Source organism: Podarcis erhardii (genome assembly GCF_964252035.2).
Source record: "Podarcis erhardii genome assembly, chromosome: 7".
Classification (NCBI taxonomy): Eukaryota; Metazoa; Chordata; class Lepidosauria; order Squamata; family Lacertidae; genus Podarcis; species Podarcis erhardii.
The window spans coordinates 35452791-35480756 of NC_138511.1; the positions used below are offsets into that span (position 1 = coordinate 35452791).

General features: G+C 44.0%; 1 protein-coding gene across 3 annotated transcripts in view; it reads right to left on the bottom strand.

The window, feature by feature from the left end:
- Positions 1 to 1595: 1595 nt before the first annotated feature.
- Positions 1596 to 27966, bottom strand: part of ZNF423 (zinc finger protein 423) — a 336467-nt gene continuing 310096 nt past the window's right edge. For all 3 annotated transcript variants that reach the window (XM_081870154.1, XM_081870153.1, XM_081870155.1), the window contains one exon: positions 1596 to 2303. In XM_081870154.1, coding sequence (XP_081726280.1) covers positions 2274 to 2303 — 30 coding nt within the window. In that variant the 3' untranslated portion in view covers positions 1596 to 2273. The remainder of the gene's footprint in view (positions 2304 to 27966) is intronic.

Sequence of the window (27966 nt, forward strand, 5' to 3'; positions counted from 1 at the left end):
TACTATTGCAGTTAAGTCTTTGAGGTGGAGAACTTACTAAATCAGGAGAAAGGAGTACTTACTTAGGGCCTATCCATTTATTCCAATATGTGGTTTATCCTGTCTAATAGATTTGATAGGATTTGGGGAAGCGAGTGAGCAAGGAAGCAGTGAATTTACATGCCCAAGCTTTTCAGAGAAATATCCACTCAGCAGCAAGAAATGTGCTTAATGCAGTGGCACCAAATGTTTCCATAAACATTGAATGACTGAAGCCAAAATATTGCTTACTGATGGGCTTACTATCAACAATGGTTCTGGGCTATATGAAGGGTCTAACTAGATGTAACAGTGAACGTATGGTGTGTCCCTCCTCCTAAAATAGATTTTGCTATCTTCAAGCTTTTCCAAGTAGATCTCAGCTACAGCCAGTCCTAGGAGCCACAAATTCATGTGTTACCATCAGTACACATGCAACAACATTATATGCTGGGAGAACACTTGGAAACTGAGGTCTAGCTCAGAGGAGTGCATTCTGATGGTTGCCTCCTTGTGAGAAGTGAGGTTGCTGGCAACTGGGCTGAGGGCCTTTTCAGTAGTGGCACCCACCCGGTGGAACACTCTCCCATCAAATGTCAAAGAGATAAATAATTATACAACCTTCCATAGACATCTGAAGGCAGCTCTGTATTGGGAAGCTTTTAATGTGTGATGTTCTGTTGTGGTTGTGTATATTCTGTTGGAAGCCACACAGAGTGGCTGGGACAACCCAGTCAGATGGGCAGAGTACACAATATATATATATATTTATTATTATTATTATTATTACAGGCCTTCAGAAATTAACGCCCGCTGTGTCCTGTAAAGAGTTGTCCATAGAATAAATAAAATGGATAGCTCAGAATTCATTCATAAACCCATTCTGTCCTATTCATGCATCAATCTTCGATGAACATTTTATCTCAAAATATGTATTGTCTCAATGTTTGCATTTCTAAACTTGTATTATCCTAAACTATGCATTTTGGTGCACTTTTGAGCCATGAACTGTATTGCAAAATGGGAAAAATGAGAAATCCAAAGCACACTGAATTACTCTGTGGTCCATGCAGGAAGACCAAATGAAATTCTCTTCCATCGCTAGAAAGAGTGTATAATACAGTATATGTCAGGATACACAGTGTTTCTGATTCACTAGTTAGATATTAATGTTTTGAATGGGTTTCATGTACATCTCAAGCACATGACAGACTCCTATTGGAATCTGGATGGCGAGGCTATTCCTACAAACCATTCCCATATATAACACAAGGGATTAGAATCCCAGAGTTAGGTGTGCCAACTCCACAAGATAATGAGTTTCCAGAGGCTTAAGTCATGTTCCACAGAATTGTATAACCAAAGAGCCAGGAGACCTTTTCTAATTCATCTTACCTGGCTTCCCTCATTACAAATTCTTATTGGCAAGAGATTAGCATAGACCTAACGGTCAGTGGTCCCTTTACCTTTTTAGGGTTAAGAGACATATCCCATCTGATAAGTTACATTGCATGTAGACATTTGCTTCCACCAAACTTCACACATAGCAGCAGTACATGGACTTCAAGACTTCAACACTCATCCAATGTATTCCCTTTATTGAACTGTATTAGTTAAATGCAATCAGATTAAGTCACATTTATAAAGCAGACCATCCAGTTGCACTGAAACCGATGATATTCATTACATAGGGTTTTTTTTTTAATCACTGTCCGGTGAACTGGCAAATCCAATCAAAGCATTAGTCTTCAATTGTTAAAAAAAAAAATAAACCCAAAAAAGTGTAAAAAAAAATATTCAGACAATAGCCAAGCCATCACATCACGACGCACAATTACCTAAAATCGCAATTAAAAAGCAGTTAAACGGGGGAGAAAAAACTAAAGGAAAGGGGAAGAGGGGAAAAAAACCACTCCTAAAATCTTGGACTATCCGTATAATACAAGAAGCAACAAAGGGCAAGAGCATCAAAGCAGATTCCTATCTAGCAACTATAAATTCAGTCAGAAGCAGAAGCTTTAAAGTACACTAAGCTCAAGCAGGACAATAAAAAATACTGCGCATGGAATACTTTTAATCTCTTCCATTAATATTCATTTCCAGCTGCTTATAATAGCAGCGCCTCATGGCCAAATCATTAGAGTTTTACATCTGGGTTGCAAATGACACTTTGATTGGATGTAATGTTCAAATGGTCCTCCCCACTGAGCTTCCGTCAAGTCTTCTGCAGAGAGGTGTCCTGTAGTGCCAGGGACTCACTGAGCGTGCTGGCTCAACGTGTGGTTCTGGAAAAAGATGGGGAAAAGGAGACATGCGTGAGGGGCAGAATAATAGAAAGCAAGCCCGTACCCTCCTACTCAGTCGCATTTATGCGGAACTCAACATAAAAGCTTTGCAATTATTACAGAACAAAATGCAATAAAGAGGAAGGGGGGGAGAGGGAAAGAGAGAGAAAGAGAGAATGCTCCTAAGTAACAGCTGCCAATGTGACACATTTGCTTTGTACTGATAGATCTGTTAATGCTGGCATGAACTTAAGGAAGAAAAAAAAGGGGGGGAGAGAGGAAGAAAGAAACACACAACGAAATGGATTGCAGTTAGCCAAGTAGCACCGCGAGGATTTCGCTGCATTTAGGCAAAGTGGTAACGCTCTGCAAGGGGTGCCTGCCTTCTGGGACTTCCTTAACTGTAACAATTAAACAATATTCTCTGTTGCACAGGGACACACATACACACAGGCTGCTGCCGCCGCCGCCGCCTTTGCCATATCTCCATTCGCTATTCTCACTTGCTGCAGATAAGACAGTCTTGGCAGAAAGGGACGCCAGATTGCAACTCACAACACTTCGACAGTTGGAGAAATAACTTCGGCAAGAGAAGCGCACCAGTTGCTGTGCTCCAGCCCATCCTGAACTTGGCACGGGGAAGGTGCGCACAGGCCTCCCAAGCTTCACGGCGTGACGGAGAGGGTCAGCGTGCCTCCCCTGTGGCACATCCAGCTACACCTGGCTCCCGCCATTAAGGAGTCCCAGGTGCATAGTAAAGGGAACTTGCACAGGGAACCCAAAGGGGCATTGAGCACTCCCAACCTTTACAAACAGGGCCGTAGCCAGTGATTGGGCTTTACTCAGAGCAGACCCACTGAACTTAATGGATCTAAGTTAGTCAGTGGCTCTACTCTGAGGCACACTAGTGCTGGATACAGCTGACAGTGCAGTATTTTGGCGGGTATCCATTTCATGGCAGAAAGGGGTTAACTGAGAGGGTGGAGGAAGGTGGCTGTGTTGTTCAGTGGTTCAAACTTGGTGAAAGGATGGCATTTACCACACACCTCTGCAATCAGCTTCCATCCCTTCATAAAGGAAGCTGCAACTTCCCCTCAAGGGAGACATTAGTGTTCAGACATCCTGTCTGTCATTTGCCAGCAAGCTAAATAAATCCTAATGCTGTGCAGTAGTTGCATATCTAATCTAATGCAAACGGAAGTTGTGTCTCAGAGTCACAAGCACCTCAGGGATGGCGTCTGGAATCTCCAGCTCCAGGAAGCACTGAAAAGATCTCCTGGCCACTCTCTCCCATCAAAACACTCTGCAACCAGGTCTACAACTCCTCCAAACACTGTTCTTTTCTCAAAGATCTGTTGAAAGACATGATCTCATGCTGATCTGGTGGCACGGAACGAGAGACCATTCAGTTCTCAGTCTCCTGAAGGGGGATTCGATCTGAACCAATAATTTACAAAAGTGGGTGCCAATTTTGCTTGCATGAGTGGAAGCTACTCCTGCAAACAGAAGATTGTGGTCCTGATTCAGAGAAAAAGATGTATCTGAAGAAGTGTGCATGCACACGAAAGCTCATACCAAGAACTGACTTAGTTGGTCTTTAAGGTGCTACTGGAAGGAATTTGTTTTGTTCAGAGAAAAAGAGTTATGCTTGCCTCCCACTGAACTCAAGCCAGTCACCACTAATTTGCCCATTCATTCTAAGAAGGATTTGTATGTGCTTTCAGTCAAAGCTTCTGTGCCTTTTCACCTTTGCAACACAAAGGTCTGTGTGTTTACGCCAAGGATTCATGGCAGGTTGTTGGGATTTCATGATTATGTGCGTTTGTGTGTTTAGGAATATGTTCCCTTATAAGGATGCATCCTAAATTAACTGATACAACAACCCTAAATGTTTGCCTTGTGATGCTATCTGCAAAGCTGTCCAACTACTCTTTCACATCAGCGTAACATCAGACAAACACACAAATATATTTAACTCTCTACAGATCATTCACTTCTTTCTAAGCAACTCAAAGTTATTCTCCGCACAGGAAACTCCTCCTGAATCCATTATTATTGAGATGACATCAGTCTAATGAAAATTGTCTGGTGACAACATCTAACTAATGGAGGATCCATTTGCAGGCCTTGTCTCTGGAGGTAGCGGCGACCCCATTTAAATACTGTACACTAAGTTGCTGAACTGTGCACTTCCCCAGAGTGACCACCAGGTGTCACAAGTGCCGTGGCATTTCTAAGTCGTATCAAAAGTTGTTAGCAGGCATTGTGGCCAGTGGGTTTCTTATGAAACTACACATAATAATGCTCATTCTTCTGCACACCACATGACAAAAGGTTAAAGGAGGGGCAAGCATACAACACTGCTATGTAGAAAAATAGGTACAGCAATTTTTTTAAAAAAAATTAAATGAGAAATCAGAGCTTCAAAACAGCAGGGCAATTCCACCAAGAACTGTATTGTAGGAGATGGAGAAGGTGGTTGTTCATTTATTGCAGTTATGCATAATGGTGAGCATTTAGTTCAGGGCTGGGGAACCCGGTGCCTTCCAGATGTTGTTGGACTACAACTCCCATTAGCCCCAGCCAGTATGGTCAATGGTCAGCGGTGAAAGGGGTTGTAGCCCAACATCTGGGAGGGGGGGTGAAGCTTTCCCAGCCTAGATCGAGAAAGACATTTAAAATGCTGCTATTTCTCACTGGCACAGCTATTTCAAAATGTCTTTCGAGTTTTTTAACGTTCTCATTTATTAAATGTATGCCCCCGACTCTCCATAAAAGACGCTCAAAGCGGCTTAGGATAATAAGAACTACATAGCAACAAAGTATTTAAAAAAAAAATACAAAAGAAAGAAAGCCACAATAAATCAAAGCAAGAGGCAATTAAAGGGCAGGGCAAGGATACAGGATACGACCCAGAGTCTTGGTATGCCCTTGTTTTCCTTCTCTTTTGTAAAGGTTTTGCATTTTGCTGCATAAATGTTTTGTGTGTGTGTGTGTGTGTGTGTTTTAAAAAAGCTTTAAAAAATAAATAGTAGAGGAAGATAACAGCATCAAAGAAGAAGAAGAAGAAGAGGAGGAGGAAGAAGAAAACAGCCCCCTCTGTAAGTCAAAGACCTGTCTAAATAAGTAGCTTTTCACCTGCTGGCATTGGCTGACAAAGTGAGGGGCTAAACTGGCTTCATTAGGAAGAGAGTTCCAGCCCTCTAAGCGCTGCCAACATACCTTTCTTGTGTTCCTGCCAAACACACCTCTCCTAAAGCTCTTAAAACTTGGCTTGCAAGCTGTCAACAGCCTTGTAATAACACGGGGACTCAAGACGATCCTACTGGATCAGGCTAATGGCCCGTCTAGTCCAGCATCCTGTTCTCACAGTGGCTGGCAAGATGCCCTGAAAGGGGAAGCCTACAAGCTTGTCACTCTGCCCACCTACCATTTCTAGCAATGGAGAGCTGCGGTCAGTCTGAGCAGGCAAACAGTCTCACCTGCTATAAAGCATCTTCCTATCTTGCTATGACTAGGCTGCACATGAAAACACAGTTACACTGTCAGTTTGGGCACATCCCTGGGGAACTGCAAATATTCTCAGGGCAGCAAAAGCAGTTCCTGGTCTGGGCTGTCCATCTGTGCAGACATTTCCTGCATGCACTCACATGGGCAAAACCATTGCTGTTCAAACTCATTCTCTAGTCAACTAATTTTTTTTTTTAAACCCACAGCCAAGATTCCCTTTTGCCTTCACAACCCACTGCATGCACCTCATGTCCCAAGAAACCAAACCTCATCAGAAACGCAACAGCGCATGTTTCATGTTACTACACCTCCTACCGACATATGCCTGCTTGCCTCAGTGCAGCCATGTTTCTTGTTGGCCATAGATTTCAATTTCTTCGGACAGCCTAATACCAACTTTCCCCTCCTTTTTTCTTAAAAACAAATGCAAAAGATTTAGCATTCTCCAGTCGAAGCGAGGGCTGTTGGTGCTCAGCAGATCCATACTTATTTAGGCAGTATCATTTAAAAGATAATGCACAATCAGCACTAGCGGCAAGGCGTACGTTCCACAGGCCCAGAACATGATTTCCAACCTGTGTGCCTGCCGCATTGATTACACCAGGCAGGTCAATAACAGAATGCTATGCGGCTCTAAATCTGATAATGAAGCTCTCCTTGTGAACCTTCTCTTCTCATACACGGGTTAATAATACCTTCTGCACATAGCTAATATAAAGAGCATGCTGTTTTTGTAAGCAAGAGGCTGGGCAAAGATGCAAGGCTGATTACGCTCAAATTTGACAGCAATTCACAAGCGGGGTCACTGTTCAGCTCCCTAACAACCCACGGCCTCAGCCGATTGTCATGCCACCCATCAGTCCCAGGGCCTCAGAGTAACATTTGCCATGAATAAAACTAAAGAGTCATATAAATAATATTATTCTTGGGGAAGCCCTGTGGGTTGTATGGAGAGCTTTGCACAAACGGCCTTTCAGAATTCTGTCCCTTATTTGTTGGCAGGGATGTCTGGAGTTTGTGGGGGGTAGCATATCATCAAATTTATCTATGGAGAAGAGAAGTTCTCCAACTGCTTCTCAGGGGTAAGCCATCTCCTGCCACCCCCCCAAAAAAGTTGCCCCTCTATTGCTGCAACTTGGTGGTTCCATAATACAGTGGCACCTGTATTATGGAACCACCTTCTCTCTGAACTTAGGTGGGCATCCCAATTAATCACACTTAGGCACCTGAAATTTGTCCCCCATTGTGGTATGAATGACCACATGCTCAGAAGGAGATGGGGCATGTAGTTTCCAGGGCACCTGGGGATCGGGTGCCTTGGGAAAATTACATTTCCCAAGGTCTCTGGGGCCTGAGTCACAACTGTTACAGTGCTTAAGCTGCCAGGGGAGCACATTAGAATCCAAACTGGAGAATAACTTTAGATTAAATGACACTCAACTCACAATGCACCTGAACATTATAAGCGTATTCAAAGGCAGGTAATTGTGAATTCTGGCGACATGACTAGTGACCAGGTTGTGTAGGTAGCCATTCACCTTTCCATATGATTACAAGGCACCACACGGTACATTTTAAAAATATTACTGGCTGGCTGAACCTCTTTCATTCATACCTGCAGGCTAAATAGCAGATTCAGACTAAGTGAACGGTACCTTGCAGAATGCATATGCCAGTCAATCACCCGGTGTGATTTACCTCCTTATGGAAGTTCAGAACATATGTTTGCGGTGAGCACACCACCCTCAAGAACAACTTTATTCTTGTTACTGAGCATATACTAAATGTATTTTTTAAAAAGGCATGTGTAAATGACACTCATGCTCTGCCTTCAGAACAGCAATAAAGGCAGTGAGTTTTAAGAGGACCAACAGAGAAGCATAGCAAGGCAACGCTGGCAAGCCGGAAGAGCCAAGTGGACGAGTAGGAGGCATGGGCGGGGGGCGGAAATGGAGCACAGCTAAAAAGCTGGCACTCGAGCTGGGAATCTTCCACCCTGCAGTAACAATCTCTGCCAGCAATCCACAGGAGTACTACAACAGGAGCAGGTGAAAAAAATTAAAATGCTACCGGGAGGGGAGCAATGGCAGTTTGAGACAGCAACATGTCCATTTGATGGTGTGCTCCACATCTGTTATGCATCTTCCGTGTGCCAGGTAGGGTCTACTGGTGAGAGCTGGAGATTTTGGAATCTAGGTGAAGGAACATGGACTCAGCCAAGGCTGTATTCACATGACCAGAGGCGGATACTTAGGTAAGGGGGACAGTTTGGTGGCAGAGCATCAGGTTCAATCCCTGGGATCTCCAGGTAGGGCTGGGAAAAGACTGCCATCTAAAACCCCCAAAGAGCTCCTGCCAGTCAGTGTGGAAAACAATGAGCAGGATAGAATAAGGCAGCTTCCTATTTAGGTAGGCTTAGGGTGTGTCTCAGCTTCGTCCCTCTAGCCCAGTATTAGTTACTCTGGCTGACAAAAGCCCTCTAGAATCCCAGGCAGACATCTTCCCCACCCTCTGTTACCTGATAGACCATGGAACCTAAGGTTCCAACTGTGATTTCCTAGCTCACGGCTAATATATGCCAAATATACCTTAAACAAACAAACCTGCATCCAGAACCTAAAGGAATCACACCCCCCCCCGCAATACTTTGCTTTTTGGGTGTTTCCTTAATTGCAAATGTTACCCATTACATTTTATTGTTTGTTTGATGCAATTAAGAACAAACCCATCACGAGGATCAAGATCTTTTGTGCTTTAGCTTTTCATGCGGATATTTTTCATTCGGAGGGGAAAGTACTTGCCTCAGCCAGCAGAGCTTATATTACGGGGGTCCTCCAGGGACCCCCCTGCCCCACTCCCAAGAGCCTTAGATTGGGACTGTGCTAATCCAAAGCTTGAGATGTGACAGGCAGCTTGCGGCAGGGAGGGGGCTGCGAATCAGAAAAGCCTGCAGGAAAAAAAGAAAAAGAAAACAGGGTGGAGGGAGAGCTGAGAGCGCAGAATGACCACTCATGGCATTGTGCTGTCCCCCGCCCCCTTTTCTCTGTCATAGAAGGAAATTGCGGGAGGGGGAAATCACCTTTGCACTGCTGGGCAGTTTGTATATATGCTTATTTTTAGAACGACCTGACAATTATCCAAGGGTCTAACACTAACAGATGGCCTGTCTTAAAGACTCATATGCTCGCTAGCATGCACTTCCGACAAAATGGTAAATGTACTCAAGAGCGTGCCATAAACAGCTTTCAATGAGTACTCCAAATCCAATTTAGTTAGCACACTTCATTAAAACTGATAGCGGGTAACCAGAGCTTCTCCTAAACCCAGGCATCAATTCCCAGCCCGGTTGTTCCAGGTAACGTGCAAGTGTGGTTCGTTATCTGTCTAGCTCTCAATTTCCCAAGAAATATGTGGCCTACCCTCATTTCCTTTCTCAACTGCTAGGGAAAGGATGAATCCTAACCTACAGAGCAACACTTGGGGGAAAAGCAGGAGGGGTCTTCCAGGAATGAGAGCTTGCAGCTTCTGGTTCTGTTTGGAGAATCCCTTAAAGCTGAGGAGGATGAGAAGAGTTGGACTTGCCCAATGATGAATTGTGGATTCTTAACAGCAGCATCAAAAAGGAGGTCATTATCATAAGTGAAGTGCTAGATGCTATACAAGAAAACCCAGTCTTCACAAATGGCAAGAAAAGTGATGATTTGATCCCAATGTTCTAGATGAATGCAAAGGCTCTCTTTGCATAGCTCTCAAGCTCTCTCTATCCTCTTGTTTAAAATCCACTGTTCTCATGAAGTCTTTGCCTCTACCTGTTAGTCCACATACCTTAAAGAAACTAAGCCTTGGCTTGTGACACTGTTTTTTTCTGCATATTCCCCCCCCCCCCCCGATACTTATGCTATGCTGTCTCTCCCTCTGTTGACATGTAGGGCCGTAAACATCATGAGGGCAAGGACATATTTTCATACTTCTCTAAAAAGTACCACGTACACTGATGGAACGATAATGAATGCAGCAGCATCTTTATCATTACTATGGGGAAGGTTTTCAGCATCCCTGTGTACCAAGGCGACCAACCAAGCTGGTTTCAAATAATGATCCCAAATTACTCCCTCTAAAAGCAAGCTCAGGTGGCTAATGCTGACACAAATGGAGCCACCGAGAAACAAGAAGGTAGGATCAGCTAGTTTGGGGGAACCCTGATGTTTGTAAAAACACAAAAATAAATAAAAGCTCTAATGGGACAATGCCCCTCCAAAAAAAAGGGGGGGGGAAAGAGTGCAGTGAGCATGCTCAAAAACCATAGAATGCAGGGTGTTAGATGGAAATTAAGAAAAATGAAAAGTGGAGGGAGTGAAGTTCAAGAGGTTTAAAGTCCTGCAGGATGGGAGGACCTCTGGCTGGAACGATGAAGGGCAGCATTTCTATTGAGAACACACTGCAGCATCACATTGTTGCAGCAGGCTGCCCTTATTCATGTACCAGAGTTAGACTGCCAGTGCAGTGCTCCTTAGTTTTCCTCCTCGAAATATTTTGTGCAGCTCCAAATCTTGCTATTTTATCACTTCTTGTACATTATGTCAAACAAACTGTGAATTCTTTGTGCCAAAGCAACCCCCCCACTTCTGTGTGTTTATTTGCATATGTATTTCTTCAGTGAGAATAAAACTCGAAGTATCCCAAACACAGAATTCCCAAACTTTTCAAATGTGGATTTATTGAAAGGGCACACACACACACATATATATATCTGAAAAGGGGGCTATTGCTCTGAATAGATACATTGCTGGACTACAACTTCCATCGTCCATGACCACTGGTCATGCTGATTAGGGCTAATGTAGTTCAAGAACTACATCTGAAGGGCATGATGTTAACTAAGGATACTTGGGCATTACTAAATGCCATACAGTGGTACCTCTGGTTACGTACTTAATTTGTTCCGGAGGTCTGTTCTTAACCTGAAGCACCACTTTAGCTAATGGGGCCTCCTGCTGCCGCTGCGCCGCCGGAGCCCGATTTCTGTTCTCACCCTGAATCTTAACCCAAGGTACTATTTCTGGGTTAGCAGAGTCTGTAACCTGAAGCGTATGTAACCTGAAGCGTATGTAACCCAAGGTAACACTGTACTAGCATCTGGAGGCTACACTTTACAAGGGAGTGATGTGATGGCAGATGATGCCACTACAGTGGTGCCTCGCAAGACGAAAAGAATCCGTTCCGCAATTCTCTTCGTCTAGCGGTTTTTTCGTCTTGCGAAGCAAGCCCATTGACGGCTTAGCGGCTTAGCGCTATTAGCGCTATTAGCGGCTTTTAGCGGCTTAGCGGATAAGCAGATAAGCGGCTTAGCGGCTTAGAAAAAGGGGGGTAAAGGAAAAAAAACCGCAGGAACTCGCAAGACATTTTCGTCTTGCGAAGCAAGCCCATAGGAAATTCGTTTTGTGAAGCACCTCCAAAACGGAAAACTCTTTCGTCTAGCGAGTTTTCCGTCTTGCGAGGCATTCGTCTTGCGGGGCACCACTGTATTTAGATTCCGCGCATCACTTGACAAAACCACAAACCAAAATCATTACATATATTCGCAATGTGGAATCTCCCTACTTTGACATTATTTGCATTTTCTTCAGAAGAAGCCAAATCCCCAAGAGGTGAGCTCAAATACATTATTTTTGGTATGGGTCCTATCAAACCCCTTTAAATGCTGCATCCATTCACAAGCAGGAAGCACAACATGCAGTACATGTGAACCTGACTTCACCACTTGATTGCAGCACCTGCAATCAAACAGCACATAATAGCCCTAGTCTACAACATCTGGAGGCCACTGTGTTGGCAGCTCTGCCTTAGTCGAAGATGGAATTTGAGCTTTAGGTTCAAAACACAAGCAATCCATCCATTGTTGGAAGCACACCATGCACTTAACGAAATAGGAGACAGGGAAATGAGCCATGGATGATTCACAGTATGGTGAACAGTGCTCTCAATTCCAGGCAGTGTCTGAGTGAAGCATGGAGTTGGGCTAGTTTATCTGATAATAATTATCTACCCGCCCTTCACTCACCTTAAAGTGGGCTACAACACTGAAAAAAAATAGTAAAAACAGTTTAAAACAACTTTCAATCACAAAAACATGGTGGGTCCTTAAAATATACATCTCAAGTGTAAAAGGCCCGGGGTAAGAGGTATGTCTTCAGCATTCCTGGAAAGCTGTACAGTGAAGGCGGCAGACTCAGCTCCATGCGGAGTTTCACAACTTGGGGACTGCCACAGAAAATACCCTCTCCCAGGTCACCAGGTCACCACCTCACCCCCGCGAGCTTCTGAGGGCAGTGGGCCCCCTTTGTCCATCTTATCACCCAAGAAGATCTTCAGGGAAGAAGACAGCCTTTCAGATATTTGGGGCCTATGTTTAAACTTTAAACAGTAACAAGAGCACCTAAAATTAGACCCAGACTTGAACTAGCAACCAGTGCAGTTGTTTCAAAACGAAACCCCAGCCAGTAATCCGAGGCACATTATTCCAGAGAAGCAACCAAATATACTTCACAGATCTATAGGAAAGCCCACTGAGAACCGAGAACACCTGACAGCCATGGCCTGCTTCAGAGGGTGGCAAGGTTGGGCATCTACCAGGGCCCTGAGGCCAGTAGAGAGCCTGCCATCCATTCAGGACTACCATTTCCACTTTGGCATAGAGTATCTAAGACTGGAGGATGCAACTCAAGAAAATCCTCGATGTGCACGTTCCCCTCTCTTCTGGGCTCCCATGTCCAAGCCCTTCCCCCAAATCCTGGAGCACCCAACATGTTTGGTCAAATGACAGGGTCTGCGGGCCTCGGAGGGCCCACTACAGCTGCCAGCCTGCTACAGTTGCCAGTGCTTTTCTTCACAGCACTGGACTGTGGGAGCACTTGGTGGTGGGTGCTGTGCTGCTTCCAGTCCTTCTGCTGCCCACTGCTGCCCGTCCCCTCTGCCTCCACTGTAGGGCTGGGAGAGGCACTGAAATATATTGTTTGGGGTCCCCTCAAGCCTGGTGTTTCCCTGAGTAAACCTTATGTTTATGTTCTCCAGGAAATACCTTTCAGCAAGGCAGTATTTCAGGAAACATTTCTCTCTCTCTCTCTCTCTCTCTCTCTCTCTCTCTCTCTCTCTTTTAAGAATAAATTCCCCATGTCATTCTGTCTCTCCTTGTCCATGTTCCACAGTCACAGTGCTGTGATAACAGAATTAAGCGATGAGCTGACACTGGTTAGAATATGCTCAAGTTCAGTCTGCTCAGAGCTCATTAGTTTGATGTTCTTCCATAGCAATGGAATGCAGAAAAGGGGCAGGGGCAGGTGTGGCAGGTCTTGTCACCTGCTTCCTGCCAAACAGCTGTTCAGTGGGCTCTCAGCTGCATCACAAGAGACAGGTGTGCACACAGTGCTGATGTCATCATGATGCCTCCCTGGCGAGGGGAGAAAGAGAGAACACTATTGGCTGGAGAAGATGAGAAGAGTGCAGTTGATTGGAGGAAAAGACCCTGGAGTTCTATTTTCAATGTGTTGCTTGGTATTTATAGGGATAACAGACCTGGAATTATGAGCAGTGTCAGGGGTTCTGGAGCCTGAAGAAGGACCTGTATGGTTCAAAACGTGGAAGGCTTAAGAGCTCTTAAAAGAGACTCAAAGACTTCAGAGCACGCTCAGTCCCTGGTAGCTGGCTAGGCTCTATCTGCAGGTGCAGCAAGTGTGTATGATACCAGTCTCTGCAATTGGATGGTAGTACAAAGCCACTGGACTGATCAGGTGTACTTTAAATAACAGGAGCCTGACTTTCAGCTTCATCAATGCAGCAGCTGATTCTTGTTGTGCAATCAGTTGTACAATCATCTGCAGTAAGGTATTTGTGTTTTCCACTGCACAACAATGTTCTGCCTGTGCAACAAGGATACCACTAAGTGACTTTAATATTAAATACAACCCTTAGTTCGAGTTCTAGGTCCTGTTACTGAACTTGGGGACTAGATTAAGGCACTGCCTTCAACAGCCCTGACCAACGACAAGATAGCTTAGCTCCAGCAATCCAAAATTGGTAATGCCATTGATATCAATGGCCAAACATAAGGTATTTCATTGTTGGATGGACACCCTTGACCTCAACCCATATATATTTGTGTTCTATGATGTACGTATGGCTCTTGTGCATGTGTTTCAATCATGGGGTTAGAAGTGTGCACTGTGTCCTCCAGTGAAACGAATGAAGAAACTCCATTTGTGCACAATTTGTGAGCTCTAACACCTAGAATAAATGGCTGTGCTAAGCTGATGTCTTTAAAGTCCAGGCACGGTTACCCATTTCTCTTTACTGTCCCTTTGAACCCCAGGCTGAGTTATCAGGAAAGAATCCAAGTCAATCTCTTCCTAGTACATAGCTGGAGCAGGCATTGTCTCAGAGACACCTTTAAGAATCACATTACAAGGACTGCGTGCTCCCTATTTTTTATTTTTTTATTTTTTAAAAAAAGCCCCACTGGATAAAATGCAATTGTGAAGAAAGGTAAAGCAAAACTCTAGGGAAAATTTCCTTAACACAGCACTTCGGAAATAAATAAAAAAAGCATGAGAGAATACATTATTAAGAGATAAAGAGAAGTTCTCTGTTATAAAGAGAGAGGGGGGGGGATATATGTAAACACACCATGATTCACTCAGGCACCTATTGAAACAAGGCAACTAATAATACCCTGTCTCGGGAGAAGGTGGGCTCCAGAGAATTTTTCTCGCAAACGTAGATACATCACCCTGTCTCCAGTTTGTACTTTTGGGTACCCCATGCTGAAGATCAAAATAAACTCAAGAATGAACCTTGCATCCCCTGCCCAACAGCCTCAAAATGCAAAAGGAGAAAATGAACCAAAATTAAATTACTATTGTCAGAAGCACACGACAATGGAATATTTTTAGAAATCTTTAGCACTTCTGTCATTCTTTCCCCCCACCCTCAAATCATTTCCATCTGACTGCGTAATGGATTTTCTGTTTATCTGGAGTGCAGAAGGAAGACAGACAATGGAGGATCCCAGCGCACAGGCTGGTTCTGTTGAAAATAGTTGCCCTTTTAACCTCAACTTGGACAGTCCACAATCTTCTTGGGGAGTTGCCAATGTGCCTGCTTCCTTGCCCTGGTCTGAAGTTCTCAAGAATGGCTTCACGCACAAAAGAGCTGGCTTCTGATCTTGGATCCACTGGCATGCACCGCTGAACACATTGTAATAATTTGCATCCATCCCAACACAGACTGATGTTCAGCTGCTTAACTGTGAGACGGCAACTGGGTGGGATTTGGACAAGATAAGAAATCGCCCTTCCCCAAACTATTATCAGCCTTGAATTTAATGTTGGGATGTAATAGCTGCAGAGAACATTTAAATGATAGCCAAATCCCGTCATTTTAGGACTAAACAGCCCCTTCCCACAAGGTAATGGTAATGCCAATAGTAGCTACACTCCTAAGAAAAGCAGAGTGGACCTGTTTGCTTTGAATTTAGAAGGTTCACAGTGAGGGCACCCTGCTTGTTTCCCCCCAGAAATAAATTCCACTGTACTCAACTCTTAAGTAAGTTTGGCTAGGACTGCAGACTGAGATGCATACCTGTTCAGTTCTTGGTCTTCTTGTACCCCATTGGTCTTTCTTTCCTTCCACTCACGACTTTCATGAGCCCCTGCCCACCTTTCCAGTACAAAGTCAAAAAATTCCAAGCCAGTGTTGATGTTTTTTCTCCACTTCTAAGGCTAATCTAACACAACTCAGATAGTTTTAAAAGAGGATTAGACAAAATCTGTGGAATTTAATAAGACTATCAATGGCCACTAGCCATGACAGCTATGCTCCACCATAACTGTCGGGAGACAGTACGCCCTCTGAATGCCAGCTGCCAGGGATCTCAAGTGGAGAGAGTGATGTGGGGAGCAAGCTTACCACAGGCATCTGGATGTGGGGCTAGATGGGCCATTGGCCCAATCCAGCAGCATCTTATGTTCTGTTAGTGTTCTGTTAAGGGGGGACTATTTCCCTCTAAACCTTGTTAGTGACTGCGCTTGCAGTTAAAACTTAACTGTACAAAGCAGGAGTTGCCAGTGGGGTGCCTTTCAGGTATTTAATGGGCTACAACCTTAATCAGTCACAGCCAGCACGGCCAAGGATCCCGATGACGGGAGTTGTAGTTCCACAACATCTGGAGGGCACTATGTTGGCTACCCCTAGCAAAGGGAGAGGCAACTGAGGCACATGGAAGTAAATATACCCCATATTTACACCATACAGTTTGGGTTCAGGGCTAGATGAACAGCTTCCTTCTCATCTACCTCTGCCCTACAGCAGTCAGTGCTGCAGGATAACTGCATTTTTGCATTAGGAGTGCTGAGAACCTGGGGTTAGTGAACAGAAAGCTACTACTAGCCCCATAACTCAGCTATAATGTGCTGCGTGATGGGAGAACTTCCTAACTATAATCCTCTGTGTGATTCCTCACAGACCTCAAAATTTACAGTTCTAAAAGCAAGCATTACATGGAATCTTAATTCCACAAAAAGCCAGCAACATTATGGTGTACTTGCACATTCAGTTACAACTTCTGCAGTCCAGGGTTGCATTGATGTGCAAACATCTGACGATCAACCTGACTCCAAGGTTTCGGTGGGATGTTCTCACACACAACACAATTGGATGCACATTTCTAAATAAGGTGAATCATGTACTTATACTGAAATCATGCACCTTTAAGGGAGTAGCAAGATGAAATTAAAAAGTCCCATTGCTCTGTAAAGATTAACAGGTTAACCACCTTCCATATGAATGCCACTTCAAATAAAGCCCATAGTGGGCAAAATGACATTCAATATATAGAAACTTGCAGTGAGATATAGTGAAAAATAACCAGAAAATAATGAGCAAAGGAAGGCAAAGAACATGCCTGCATAGCCGGAATATGAACCATTAATACAAAACATAATCTAGATACAATCTGCATTTTTCTGGCGCATCAGAGCATGAATACATAACAACTGCTCTAGCACCAAATGGGGGACAATGACTTTTTGCAGCAAAGCACCCCTAATCCTTATTTAAGCCATGAGATACGGTGTCACATTGGTTAATTAATCTGAATTCTGCAGCTTCCCGTTCCATCTGTCCCTTGAATTTGGGCCAGCGTTTTCCGCTTGCAAGGCCGCCGTAACTTCATTACAATGGCAGATGAGCATCGTATCTTTGCTATGTTGCACGCTGCAGCTGTTACCATGTCCCCCAGTATGCAAGTCCCAGGGCCAATTCACAAGCCTTTATTGTTTCTTCCTATTTATGGGTGGTGCACAGTTGCTGCAAGCTGACCATTACAGCGCCATAAAGCAGACTCCTGACTGTTTCAGCACGTATCAAAGCTCATGAAAGGTTTAGCCAAGGCAAATGTAGCTCAGACCTGGGCTAGGATCAGCCATACCAAGCAGCAACTACTTCAGGAGGGGCATGTGCCTAGTCATGATACCTCCAGTTTCAGAGGGAGTATTCATTTGAATTCTAAATACAGGGCGGCCACAGTAGAGAAGGGCTGCTGCCTTCAAGTTCCCCTTGTGGGTTTTCTAAAGACATCTGATTGGCTGTTGTGAGAAAGAGGATGTGGCACTAGATGAACCTTTGGTCTGATCCTGCAGGGTACATCTCCCTCCAAGAAGCAAATTAGCGTTCATCTCCCCTGTTGTATGGCTTAATCAAATAATGCTGTTTTCTACTGAACATTTGTTACCCCACTTTGATGTAAGGCAGTGGTTCCCAATTAGCTAAGTACTGCAGACCCCCTGTTTTTCAAAAGCCAAGCCATGGACCCCCTACTTTAGAAAATTTTGGTAACCTATTGGGAACCACTGATGTAAGGGAAACCAAGATGTCGGAGCAGGATCAACCTGGGCTCATGGTTGAGTTCACTCCGGACCAACCACAAGTTGTAACCAAGGTTCATTCTATGGCTTATGGGCTATGGTTTGTTCAGGGAAAGCTAAACCATGAGCTCGGGTCTGGTTTACAGCCTAAGCCTAAATAAGGATGAAGGAGGAGCACCGTGGACACTCTCTCCATTTGCATTCATGCTGAGCCATAGTTTGGTTTAGCACAACGTGTGAACCAGGCCAATGTGTACAAGGGCACTTTTGTGTTATTACTAAGTGATCAAATGACCCTCCATAAATAATATTAGGTCACATTATAATTGATAATCTCACATGAATTCTTCATGAGCTTGTGCAATCTATGTTTCCAAGTAGAAACATACAGAGTAGGGTGGGATTTTTTCCTCCATTAAAAAAAGGGCCTCCTCTTTTATTTTTAAACTATGCCCCTTTCTTTTGTTCTGCCTGACCCTATCCAAATCCTCATTCCTGGACTCGAGAGGCCTCTGGCGGCTGCTACTACCATCCATCCAAACAAGGGCACAGAAGGGTCTTCTCTGAGACCAGCGTGGGCTTCCTTTAATCACATCTGCTGTTGAGCAAAGCCATGCCAAGGAGATGCTACCACTGCAGCCTTGCTTTGAGAGCCTAATATTGTGGGATGCAGAGGACCCTTTGCTGCAGCTGCGTCTTGACAGCCTAGGAAGAAAGAGCCTGGTATACAAATTCTGGCTGTCACACTGAAGTGATAGGAAATAAACTATGCCAGCTTTGAGCCAGCATATTTGTGCAGCGGACACAAATACACACATCAAAATCCACCTTTTCCCTTTCCTTGAAACAGAATGCCCTTTCATGGCAAATCCTCTCTGTAGCAACAAAGCTTCAAGAAGTGATTGCACAAACACACACACACATTTAGAACTTCTTAATTAGCATTTTGCACATTTCTGTGACCAGGTACACACTAAACACCCGCATTTATTATTTGCATGGAAAAGGAAGCAATAAAGTGTTGATTAAATGAGATGGTGAAGCCTGCCTAAGTGATACTGAGAATGGAATTTATTTTTTATTTTGCAATGGCAGGTCGAACAAAAGAGCCATACTGATCAGAACAGCTATTCTGTTTAAAAGATGATCTCCTCTGCTTTCTATGTTGCTTTGGCATTCGGAAGTGATGTCTCAGAGACAACGGAAAAGGGTCCTTGACAATGCCATGTTCCTAAGTGCTGTTCTGAGTTCGCTCAGTTAGCATGGCACGTTCAAGGCCAAAGTAATGAGGACATCAGCAGACTCATTTCTTCAAACTCAAGTATGCTCCAATTACATATGAAGAGGGGAAGATCTGACTTATATAAAAAAAAGTAAATGGGGTGTTAATGCCTCTTCCTATGCCCTCATTTCTCCTTGACCATTCTCAGATAATGGAAATAAGCTTTGCTGGGAGACAAGTGCCTGGAAAGTGGAATGAAAAAGTCAGACAGCTTTGTGGCCCTTCTGAAGCAGCATATCTGGGTTAAAAGCAAACAGATCTGCAGACATGACATCCAGATGGGCTCTCAGAATGTTCTGATTTTCATTTCACTGGGCTGTATCCAACTAACTCCTACTCAGAGAAGACCCACTGAAATTAATGGACCTAAGTTAGTCAGGACCATTAATTTCAATTAGTCTGATTTGAGCAAGACTGACACTGGATATAACATGCCGTGACTGCTGATGAACCCCTGATGTGTTACAGTGGTTTCTGGGAGACAGGTTCAAGTATACTTCCAGTTCACACAGAAGGCTTCTCTGGGTATCTTGAACCTCCCTCCCCCATCACCATACATGTGAACAGAGAACACTCTCTAAAATGCAGTCCTTATGCTGCCTTTTTTTGGTTCACAGTGCAGAGGAACATCCAAGGCAGTAATCAAGTTGTGATTCAGGGGTGCTTATCCACTCCTGCCAATTTTCAAATAACCAAGTGGTTCAGGAAAATTACCAAAGACCCTCCAGTTCACTTCTACTCTGTGGTCTATGAAGGAATTTCTCCTGCAAATTCCAAAGCTCCCAGAAGCTTACTCTGCAGTAACTCAGAGCAGAGCCTTTAGTATGGCTGCTCCTGTTCTGTGGAATAGCATCCTGTCAAATCACGACAGGTGCCTACTATCTGCACTTTCCAGAAACAACCAAAGATAAATTTGCTCCAACAGGCTTTCCCAGTTAGAAAAATGGGTCTTTGCCATAAGTGTCTGCTTCTTTGGGTTTCAAATGCTTCTTTGCATTTCAATTTTAAATGCATACGTAGCTTTTGTGTTTTTAACTGTTTTTAACCATCTTATTTGTAAATAACCTTGAAGTGATTGTTTAGAATTGGAGTAATAAACCAGTGATGATGATGATGATGATGATGATGATGATAGCTGCTCTTGTAAAATAGAACATGATCAGCCATTGCCAATCACTGTCTCCCTTCACAACAGACAATTATTCCAATACCAGGAGCCAGACAAGAATGTGATAAACTTAAAACTGGTTCATCATCCAGATTAAAAATAAAGGTGTGTTCTCACCCGGAAGAACTGTGAGATGAGAGTTACAAGGTATTCAGGTTGTGGATTAACAAACCAGAAATAAAGAAGTTTTGATTTGTGTGCATCCCACATCTTTTTCCCTGCAAAGAGTCTAACGCTAATGATTTATTTCTCTTAATGCAAATTTCAGGCTTGAATGCAAGTAACTGCAATTTGAAAATACCAAATGCTGGTGCCTGCTCATTATTTGAGGGTGACAGCAACTTGAAAAAGCATGTTGCTGCTGCATTAATCCGAAATGATTCCATCAAGGGAGTCAAATGGTGAGGGATGGTGGAGAGAGCAGGATTCAAATATCCAGCAAGATACATCATACACAAAGTTAAAAATATATGGGCACTGAAAATGATTCCTCAACAGTCCCACAGGGATTTAATCACTACAGAGATGTGGATTTGGGGTTTTGTTCCCGCAGGATCATGGAGGGAAGTATTCTTGAACAACCTTCCTGAGCCTGGCACCCTCCAAATTACAGCTACAACTCTCAATCACCCACTACCATTGACCATGTTGGCACAGCATTCAGTTGGGGAAGGCTGTTGCAAGAGTCCTAGTCCACAGCCATCATCTCTTCAACTTGCCTACGTTAAATAAAATCGGGGCAGGAGAGTAATTCAGCCTAAAGGCAAGTGAAGAAAATCTGGTGTTAACACAGCTGTCTGCTCTTGGTAACCAGCCACAGAAACATGCCAATGTACTAAAACAGAACAAAAGGCCACATTGTCTTCCACTTGTAATAAGGGCTGATTTGCACATCACTGCTCTGGTCAGGGACTGAAGTTCAACAGGAACTCCTTTCTGATCCTATCAAGAACTGAAGGGGCAAACACCATGTTGCCAATTGACTCGTTCCTGTAGGAGCTAGATACACAGTCTAGGCATCCCTGAGCTAGACGGTTCAGCTAAAGTCGAAGGCAGTTTCACCTTCAGTTGCTCCCTCTGACTTGAGATCCTGACATGGCTGGCTCCAGGTCTGGGGGGTCCCTGGGAAGGGTGTCCTTTGGCGAGCCCCCTTCTCCATTGGCAAGCTATGGTATACATAACTGATGGTAGCAGCAACAGCACAGAGCAACTGCAAAAACCCGCCGAACTTAAACCAGCCCAAAGCTTTACCGCTTTTTCAATAGCTGAGTGTACTGAAAACACCAGTTTGTGTTTCTCCCCTTGAATGGCCGCTTCCCTCCCTCCCTCCCCCCCCCCCAAAAAAAACTAAATAGCATAACATGCCTTTTCCCTTTAAAGGTCAATCTCAGCTCTTTTAAAGAACAAATAGCAAGTCAGCAAGTCAGAGGGACCAAAACTCCAACCATCTAAATGCTCTGTGTAATGGCTTTGAACAAAGGTTGCTTCAGGTTTGTCTTTCTTTGCTTTCCTTTTTTCTTTTCAAAAGGGGTTGTAGTATAGCTGCTGGCACAAACAGAATGAGATGTTGGAGAGTACATATCTCTCTTTTCTGTGGACAAGAAATTCACTAAAATAGATGAATAATGAATGTGGCCAGGGATCTCAACAGCTACGACGGCTAGTTCTGCAAGATGCTGGGAAAAGAAACACAGAACACTCCATATTTTTGCTACTGATGATTCCTTGTTCTTGCACAACAATAGATATCTACGTTAGAATTGCCACACATCTGGATTTTCCCGGACATATCCGGAATACTGCAGTCAGCAGCAGTGTTCAGTCGGAAATCGGGGAAATGTCTGGGAAAATCCAGACCTATGGCAGCCCATGTCGGCAGTGCCGTTTTCCATTAAAATAGCTCAAAAACGACATTTTTTGGAGTGATTTTGCCCAAAAAGCTCAACAACATTTCTGTCCGGATTTTCACTGTTTGAAATATAGCAACCCTATCTATGTGAATGTGTGACTGTCTATATATCCGAAACAGTTTTCTGCAGCACAGACAATCTGAGCTCCCCAAAAGTGCCGGCAAACAGCATAAAGATAAGTTACAAAGACATACCTAATTTGCTGTGATGAATTGCGTGCATGCTTCAGTGATCAAAACTGCAGCTGAGACCTATTATATTTAATGATCTAGACGGTTCTTGTGAAAACACTCAGGCACAGATTGTTATGTCTGGACAAGCAGCCTAGTTTTGCTCTGGTAGTAGCAAATGAAGAGAGTGGTGTGGCAGTGCCACAGCTTTCGTGAGCTGCTCTAGCCGTAATGGTGGAACGAGGTGGGACTCCTTCCCTTTTTGTCTACACTTCAGCTCTTTTAGAGAACACAGGAGATGTCCTTATACTAGGTCAAGGCTTTGGATCCATCTAGACTAGTGCATTCTTACTGTGACTGGCAGCTGCTCCCCAGGGCCTCAGGCAGGGGTCTTTCACATTATCCACTACCTGATCCTTTTGACTGGAGATGCCAGTCATTGAACCTAGGACATTCTGCATGCAAAGCATACGTTCCACTGCTGAGATACAGTGGATACAGATGACGCAAGGCTCCATTTTCTTTAAAAACTGAAAGAGAGTTTCTTTGGAATAGTGTGGGGCTTCCAGGCAAATATTTCCTTCAAATACATACAGAGACAGAGTGAATAATGGGAAGCTGTAATATTAGGCTGATGGAGCGGTTCCTGTATAAGGTATTTAACAACAATCTTAGCCCGACTGCACTGGCTGCCAATTAGTTTCCGGGCCCAATTCAAAGAGCTGCTTTTGACCTCTAAAGACTTAAATGCTCAGGACTGCAATACTTCAAGGTCCACCTCTCCCCATATGAACCAACCCAGATGCTGCAACCATCATCTGAGGCCCTTCTTTGTGTGCCTCCCTTGCGAGAGGCCTGCCAGCATGAGAACGGGCCTTTTCTGTGATGGCTCCCTGCTTGTGGAATGCTCTCCCTAGGGAGGCTCACCTGGAACCTTCATTATATAGCTTCAGGTGCCAGGCAAAAACTCTTTTGCCAGGCCTTTGGCTAATTAAACAATCCATGGCCTTTTAAATGGGAGTTGTTTGTTATTGCAGTATGTGTTTGGGGGGCTTTATATTGTAAACCGCCCTGTGATCTTCAGATGGAGTAGTAGTAGTAATCTTTGCAAAACAAAGATATTGCAACACTTCCGAAACTAATAATAAAGACCAATACTTAGTAATTTCAAGTATTCAAGCGCTTCACATGCATGGGCTGCATTCGCACAAACAAGTGCCAGTTTAATAAGCCAAGATATGCATGAACTCCATGTACCTGCATGCAGCCTCTTTGCTCCTGCTTTTTCCTTTTCATGAGCAGAGAAACAAACAAGGAAGCAGCAAGCTAGCCACAGCTTCCCATTACATCCAAAGAAGGTCTAGTTTAAAGCTGGCTTCCAGATCCTTTTTTTTTTTTGAGGGGGGGGGAGCCACTAACCACAGTTCCTGGTGCAGGTTTAGCAGGAAACTATGGTTAACTGCAGCTTCCTGGCTTATTTCCTCATGCAAAGGGAGGACAGATAGAAAGAGGTGGGTGGGAGGGTGTATGAAACATGCACATATCCCAGCTTATTAAACCAAGATTGCAGTGTGGCTAATAGCTCCACCATCTTTACAAAACCCCTGTCAGACATGTCTGTCTCATTAACTCCATAGTACAGGTGTTGGGGAGGATGCTGAAACCATAGCAAATTTCCTTAAGGCATGAAATCATGCCTAAGATAAGATTCAATTCAGGCATGATTCAAGTCACTATTTCTCAAAGCATATTTTTAGCCATTATGCCACACCAGCCTTCCTTCCTGCTTTGAAAAGTGATTTCCTGATTTTGGCTATGTCTCTTTTCATGAATGCTTCCTAAACAATGTTATTTGGCACTGGAGGTAAATTTGGCAAAGATCTGGACCTGACCATCTGCCACACAGCTCAGCTCAGCTTCACAAGCCAAGTGGATGCATGGAAAATTGTTTCAAAGTGCCTCCAGGACATCTTCCCTTAATGCACCTTTGCAGAACCTGAGATGTCAGATCAAAGCAATTTCAACTCCTTTGAGGTTTATTTAAGATACGTTTTGCAAAACCTGAGTCAGTAATAGCTCAAGGCAAAGACCTTGCAAGTGGATCTCAAAGGAGAATTTACGATCAGAATAAAGAGAGATCTGCAAGGCTGATCATCTTAATGGTTTCCTTTGATCATAAATTTAAGAATGTTATTTAAAAGAATGCAAATATTCAAAACATCTATATTTTTTTTTATATTTTTAAAATCAGAGGTCAAATAGTGGGGACTTTTAAGGTCAATTGAAGGACCCCAAAAGCCTTGGAAAGGTCAATTGAAGGACCCCAAAAGCCTTGGAAATCCACATTTTGCATTTTCAAAATGTGACAACAGGCAACAGGACATCTGACAACCTTAACCTGCATCAACTTTGACTAATGGTAGCAAATGCTAATCGGAAGCTAGGCGAGACTGAAGAGAATGGCAGAACTACCACATTAGCTTTCCCATCTATTTGCTTTCCTCCTCTCAAAACACAGCTATCACAATACCTTTTGGCCTTCCACAGCAGCATGGGATGTAACTTGCTTGTTTAAGACATATCCTTCCTAATTAGGACTTAGTAAGAACAGGGGCCTCTGGCATTAGTGTTCATTATTCTCCCCTGCTCTCCATTTGTGATGCACTAGACAGCTGTGTTGCATGGCAGCCAGTACTCCTATTTTCAGTTGTGCTTCCATAGTTTGGGTTACTGCGTATTTTTTAAACTTTTTTACTTTAAAATCTGATGTATGTGTACTCACTGTGGATTGGCTTAGTTCACTGTGGGCTGGCTATGCAAAGCATCAGATGATCACCGCGTCTTGTAAAATGCTGTGCATGGCACTTTGCGAGTTCCAGCAATTAACAGATCACTGGGTCTTGCAGGAGCCATCTATGCATGGGACTTCACAAGACACAGCAATCAGCAAATCATTGGCACTCTGCAGGCTGTGCCTTTGGCCCCACAATTTTATTTCTAACTGGGTGTACAGAATGGATCACCTGATGCGATTGTGATGCATTTCCTGTGTGTGGCGGTGGAGGGAAATAAAGGCCAGACCACTAGATCTGCCCACTAGATCCAGTTCCTCACCTCTGCTATAGTTCCTTATTCAAGCACTATCTCAGCACTGTCTCTGTTAGGTCTTCTCTCATCCTCCAATACTGTGGAGCTACTTGTTCCTCTGAATCCTCCCACCCTCTAATACACACCAGTTTTGTTCACCAACACACCAGAAAATACAAAATTAACCTTTTCCCCAACACAAGCCCAGCTGCAGATATTTCAGATTTTAGTCAACTGCCACGAGAAGAGAACCAAGAAAGAAGACAATTGCTACTAAGAGATGGCAGAGCCTAATTGTCTTTTATATGTGACAAAAGTCAGAGCAGCTTCAGATATTTATGAAGTATGACTGCACCTATACAGAATGCCTGCACATTTCCAGCATTTCATGCATTTATTTTTATACAATTACATGTGAAGGAAGTGAGCAAATACCCGTATTTTTCGCTCTATAACACACACCAGACCATAACACGCACGTAGTTTTTAGAGGAGGAAAACAAGAAAAAAAATATTCTAAATGAAATAGTGGATATATGATTTTTGTGGTTCATGCTGTGGCCACAGACATGTGATCTGACAGTGAGTTTGGAGTAGCCCAATGCAAAAATCCTGAGGATCCATGTGGATCCATGCTTTGTAACCATGGAGGAGGGAAGGAAGGGGAACCATGGATCCTCTGTTCATGACTGCAGCAGATCCCCCCGCCACCCGCAGGCATTCGCTCCATAACACGCACAGACATTTCCCCTTACTTTCTAGGAGGAAAAAAGTGAGTGTTATGGTGCAAAAAATACGGTAAGTACCTGTGCCTTCTTCTGTGTAGATGGGGGCTTGCTACATCTCATAAGGCCTTGTGTTAAAACGGGGATGGGGAACCTGTGGCCCTGCACATGTTGTTTGACTACAACTCCCATCATCCCTGAGCACGGAACATGCTGGCTGAACATGACGGGAGTTGAATTCCAGCAATATCTAGAGGGCTACAGGTTCCTCATCCCTGTACCTCTTGAGGGATCCAAGAAGTAAAATTACAGCAAAAAATTTCAGGCTGCTCATACATGCTCGGGGAACAGCACCTAGCTCAAAGGAAGAGCAGGTGTCTTGCATGCAAAAGGAGCTGTGGCTAATGAATGGCCTCTCCATCTAAAGGAGTTCTAATACCATGGCAGGAAAGAACCTCTGCCTGAGACTCTGGTGAGCTGCTGCTGGTGAGAATAGTAGAACATCTTGGATTTCGGAACATAGGAATATTCGTCCATGTAGCTTATCATTTTCTATGCTAACGGGCAATGTCTCTCCAGAGTTTCATTTGAAGATTACGGGGACCTTCTGCACGCAGAGCATGCACTCTACCACTGAAGTGCAGCCCTTCCAGGATGGCCTAGTTCAGCTTCACCTGCATCTCAGGCACAACCAGGATTTTATCAGTATAGTAATCCTAAGTAGGAAAGCTTTTTCTCAGGCAAAGAACCCATCAATTCCATGCATGTTTTCTACATGCATGCAAAGGGGAAATTCCTTTGCAAGCGTCTATTTGAAACCTGAAAGTGTGTGCATGTCATCGGGTGAAAATGCTCAATCTGCACCCCATCTACAGGACTCCTTCTTTCTTTTCTTTTTATATATAGGCTCTAATGAGACAGACAGATAGACAGACACACTAACACACACACACACACACACACAGAGAGAGAGAGAGAGAGAGAGAGAGAGAGAGAGAGAGAGAGAAATCTGCATTTGTGCTGCCACGTCTGGAGGTGCCATAGCTCAGGCCAGACATTTGGACATTTACGAGAAGGAACTGCACTTCCAGTAAACACAAGTGATGCATATACATTGCCTTTTGGCCGCTTGCACTCCTGCCCATCTGTTGGTATGGCAAGTTGCCTGCACAAAACTTGGTTGGACCTTTGCCCCAGGGGGCATAAAATGCCAGGCAACAATGGGTTTCGATGGGCAGCCTGAACATCAGCTCCACGCTCCATCTCTCGCCTGTTGGAAGTCCCTTCTTGGTGCCAGCCCTGCCACACTGCAAATACATGCCTCCGTGCACTCGATCACACATGTTGACATTTGGGCGCACTTAAGTGCATTGACGGCTCAACCAATGGCTTTCACCTGGCTCGCTTTGCCCCCTCCCCCACTTCTGCTGGGTTTTTGACACATGCTATAATGTGGAGTTATGTGTGTTTTGGTAGTCAGAACAGCCAGCACTGACAGTTTTCAACACTTTGCAGTGGGAGAGTCTGTCGAAAAGACTGGTTACTGCCCAGCTAAATCAGTTCTACACTGAAAACTGATGCACAATTTCTCTCTCTCTCAAAATGATACAGGGCACAGACAAAAGACTCTGTGTGGTGGATACATCGATTAATTTGTACACCAACCTTTAAAGCACCCAAGGCAACATAAGCGACATCATAGTATTTTATCTTCATAGCAACCCCATGCGGCAGGTCAGGCAAAAAGATAGTGGCTTGTGCCCAGGACTTCATAGCTGGGTGAAAATCATGCCATGCATCAGAGATGCAGAAGAATGATATACACACAGAGAGTGACAAACACATCAAACCAAATCAGAAAGATTCCACTACAGTTGCTCTTGGTGATTTTGCTCT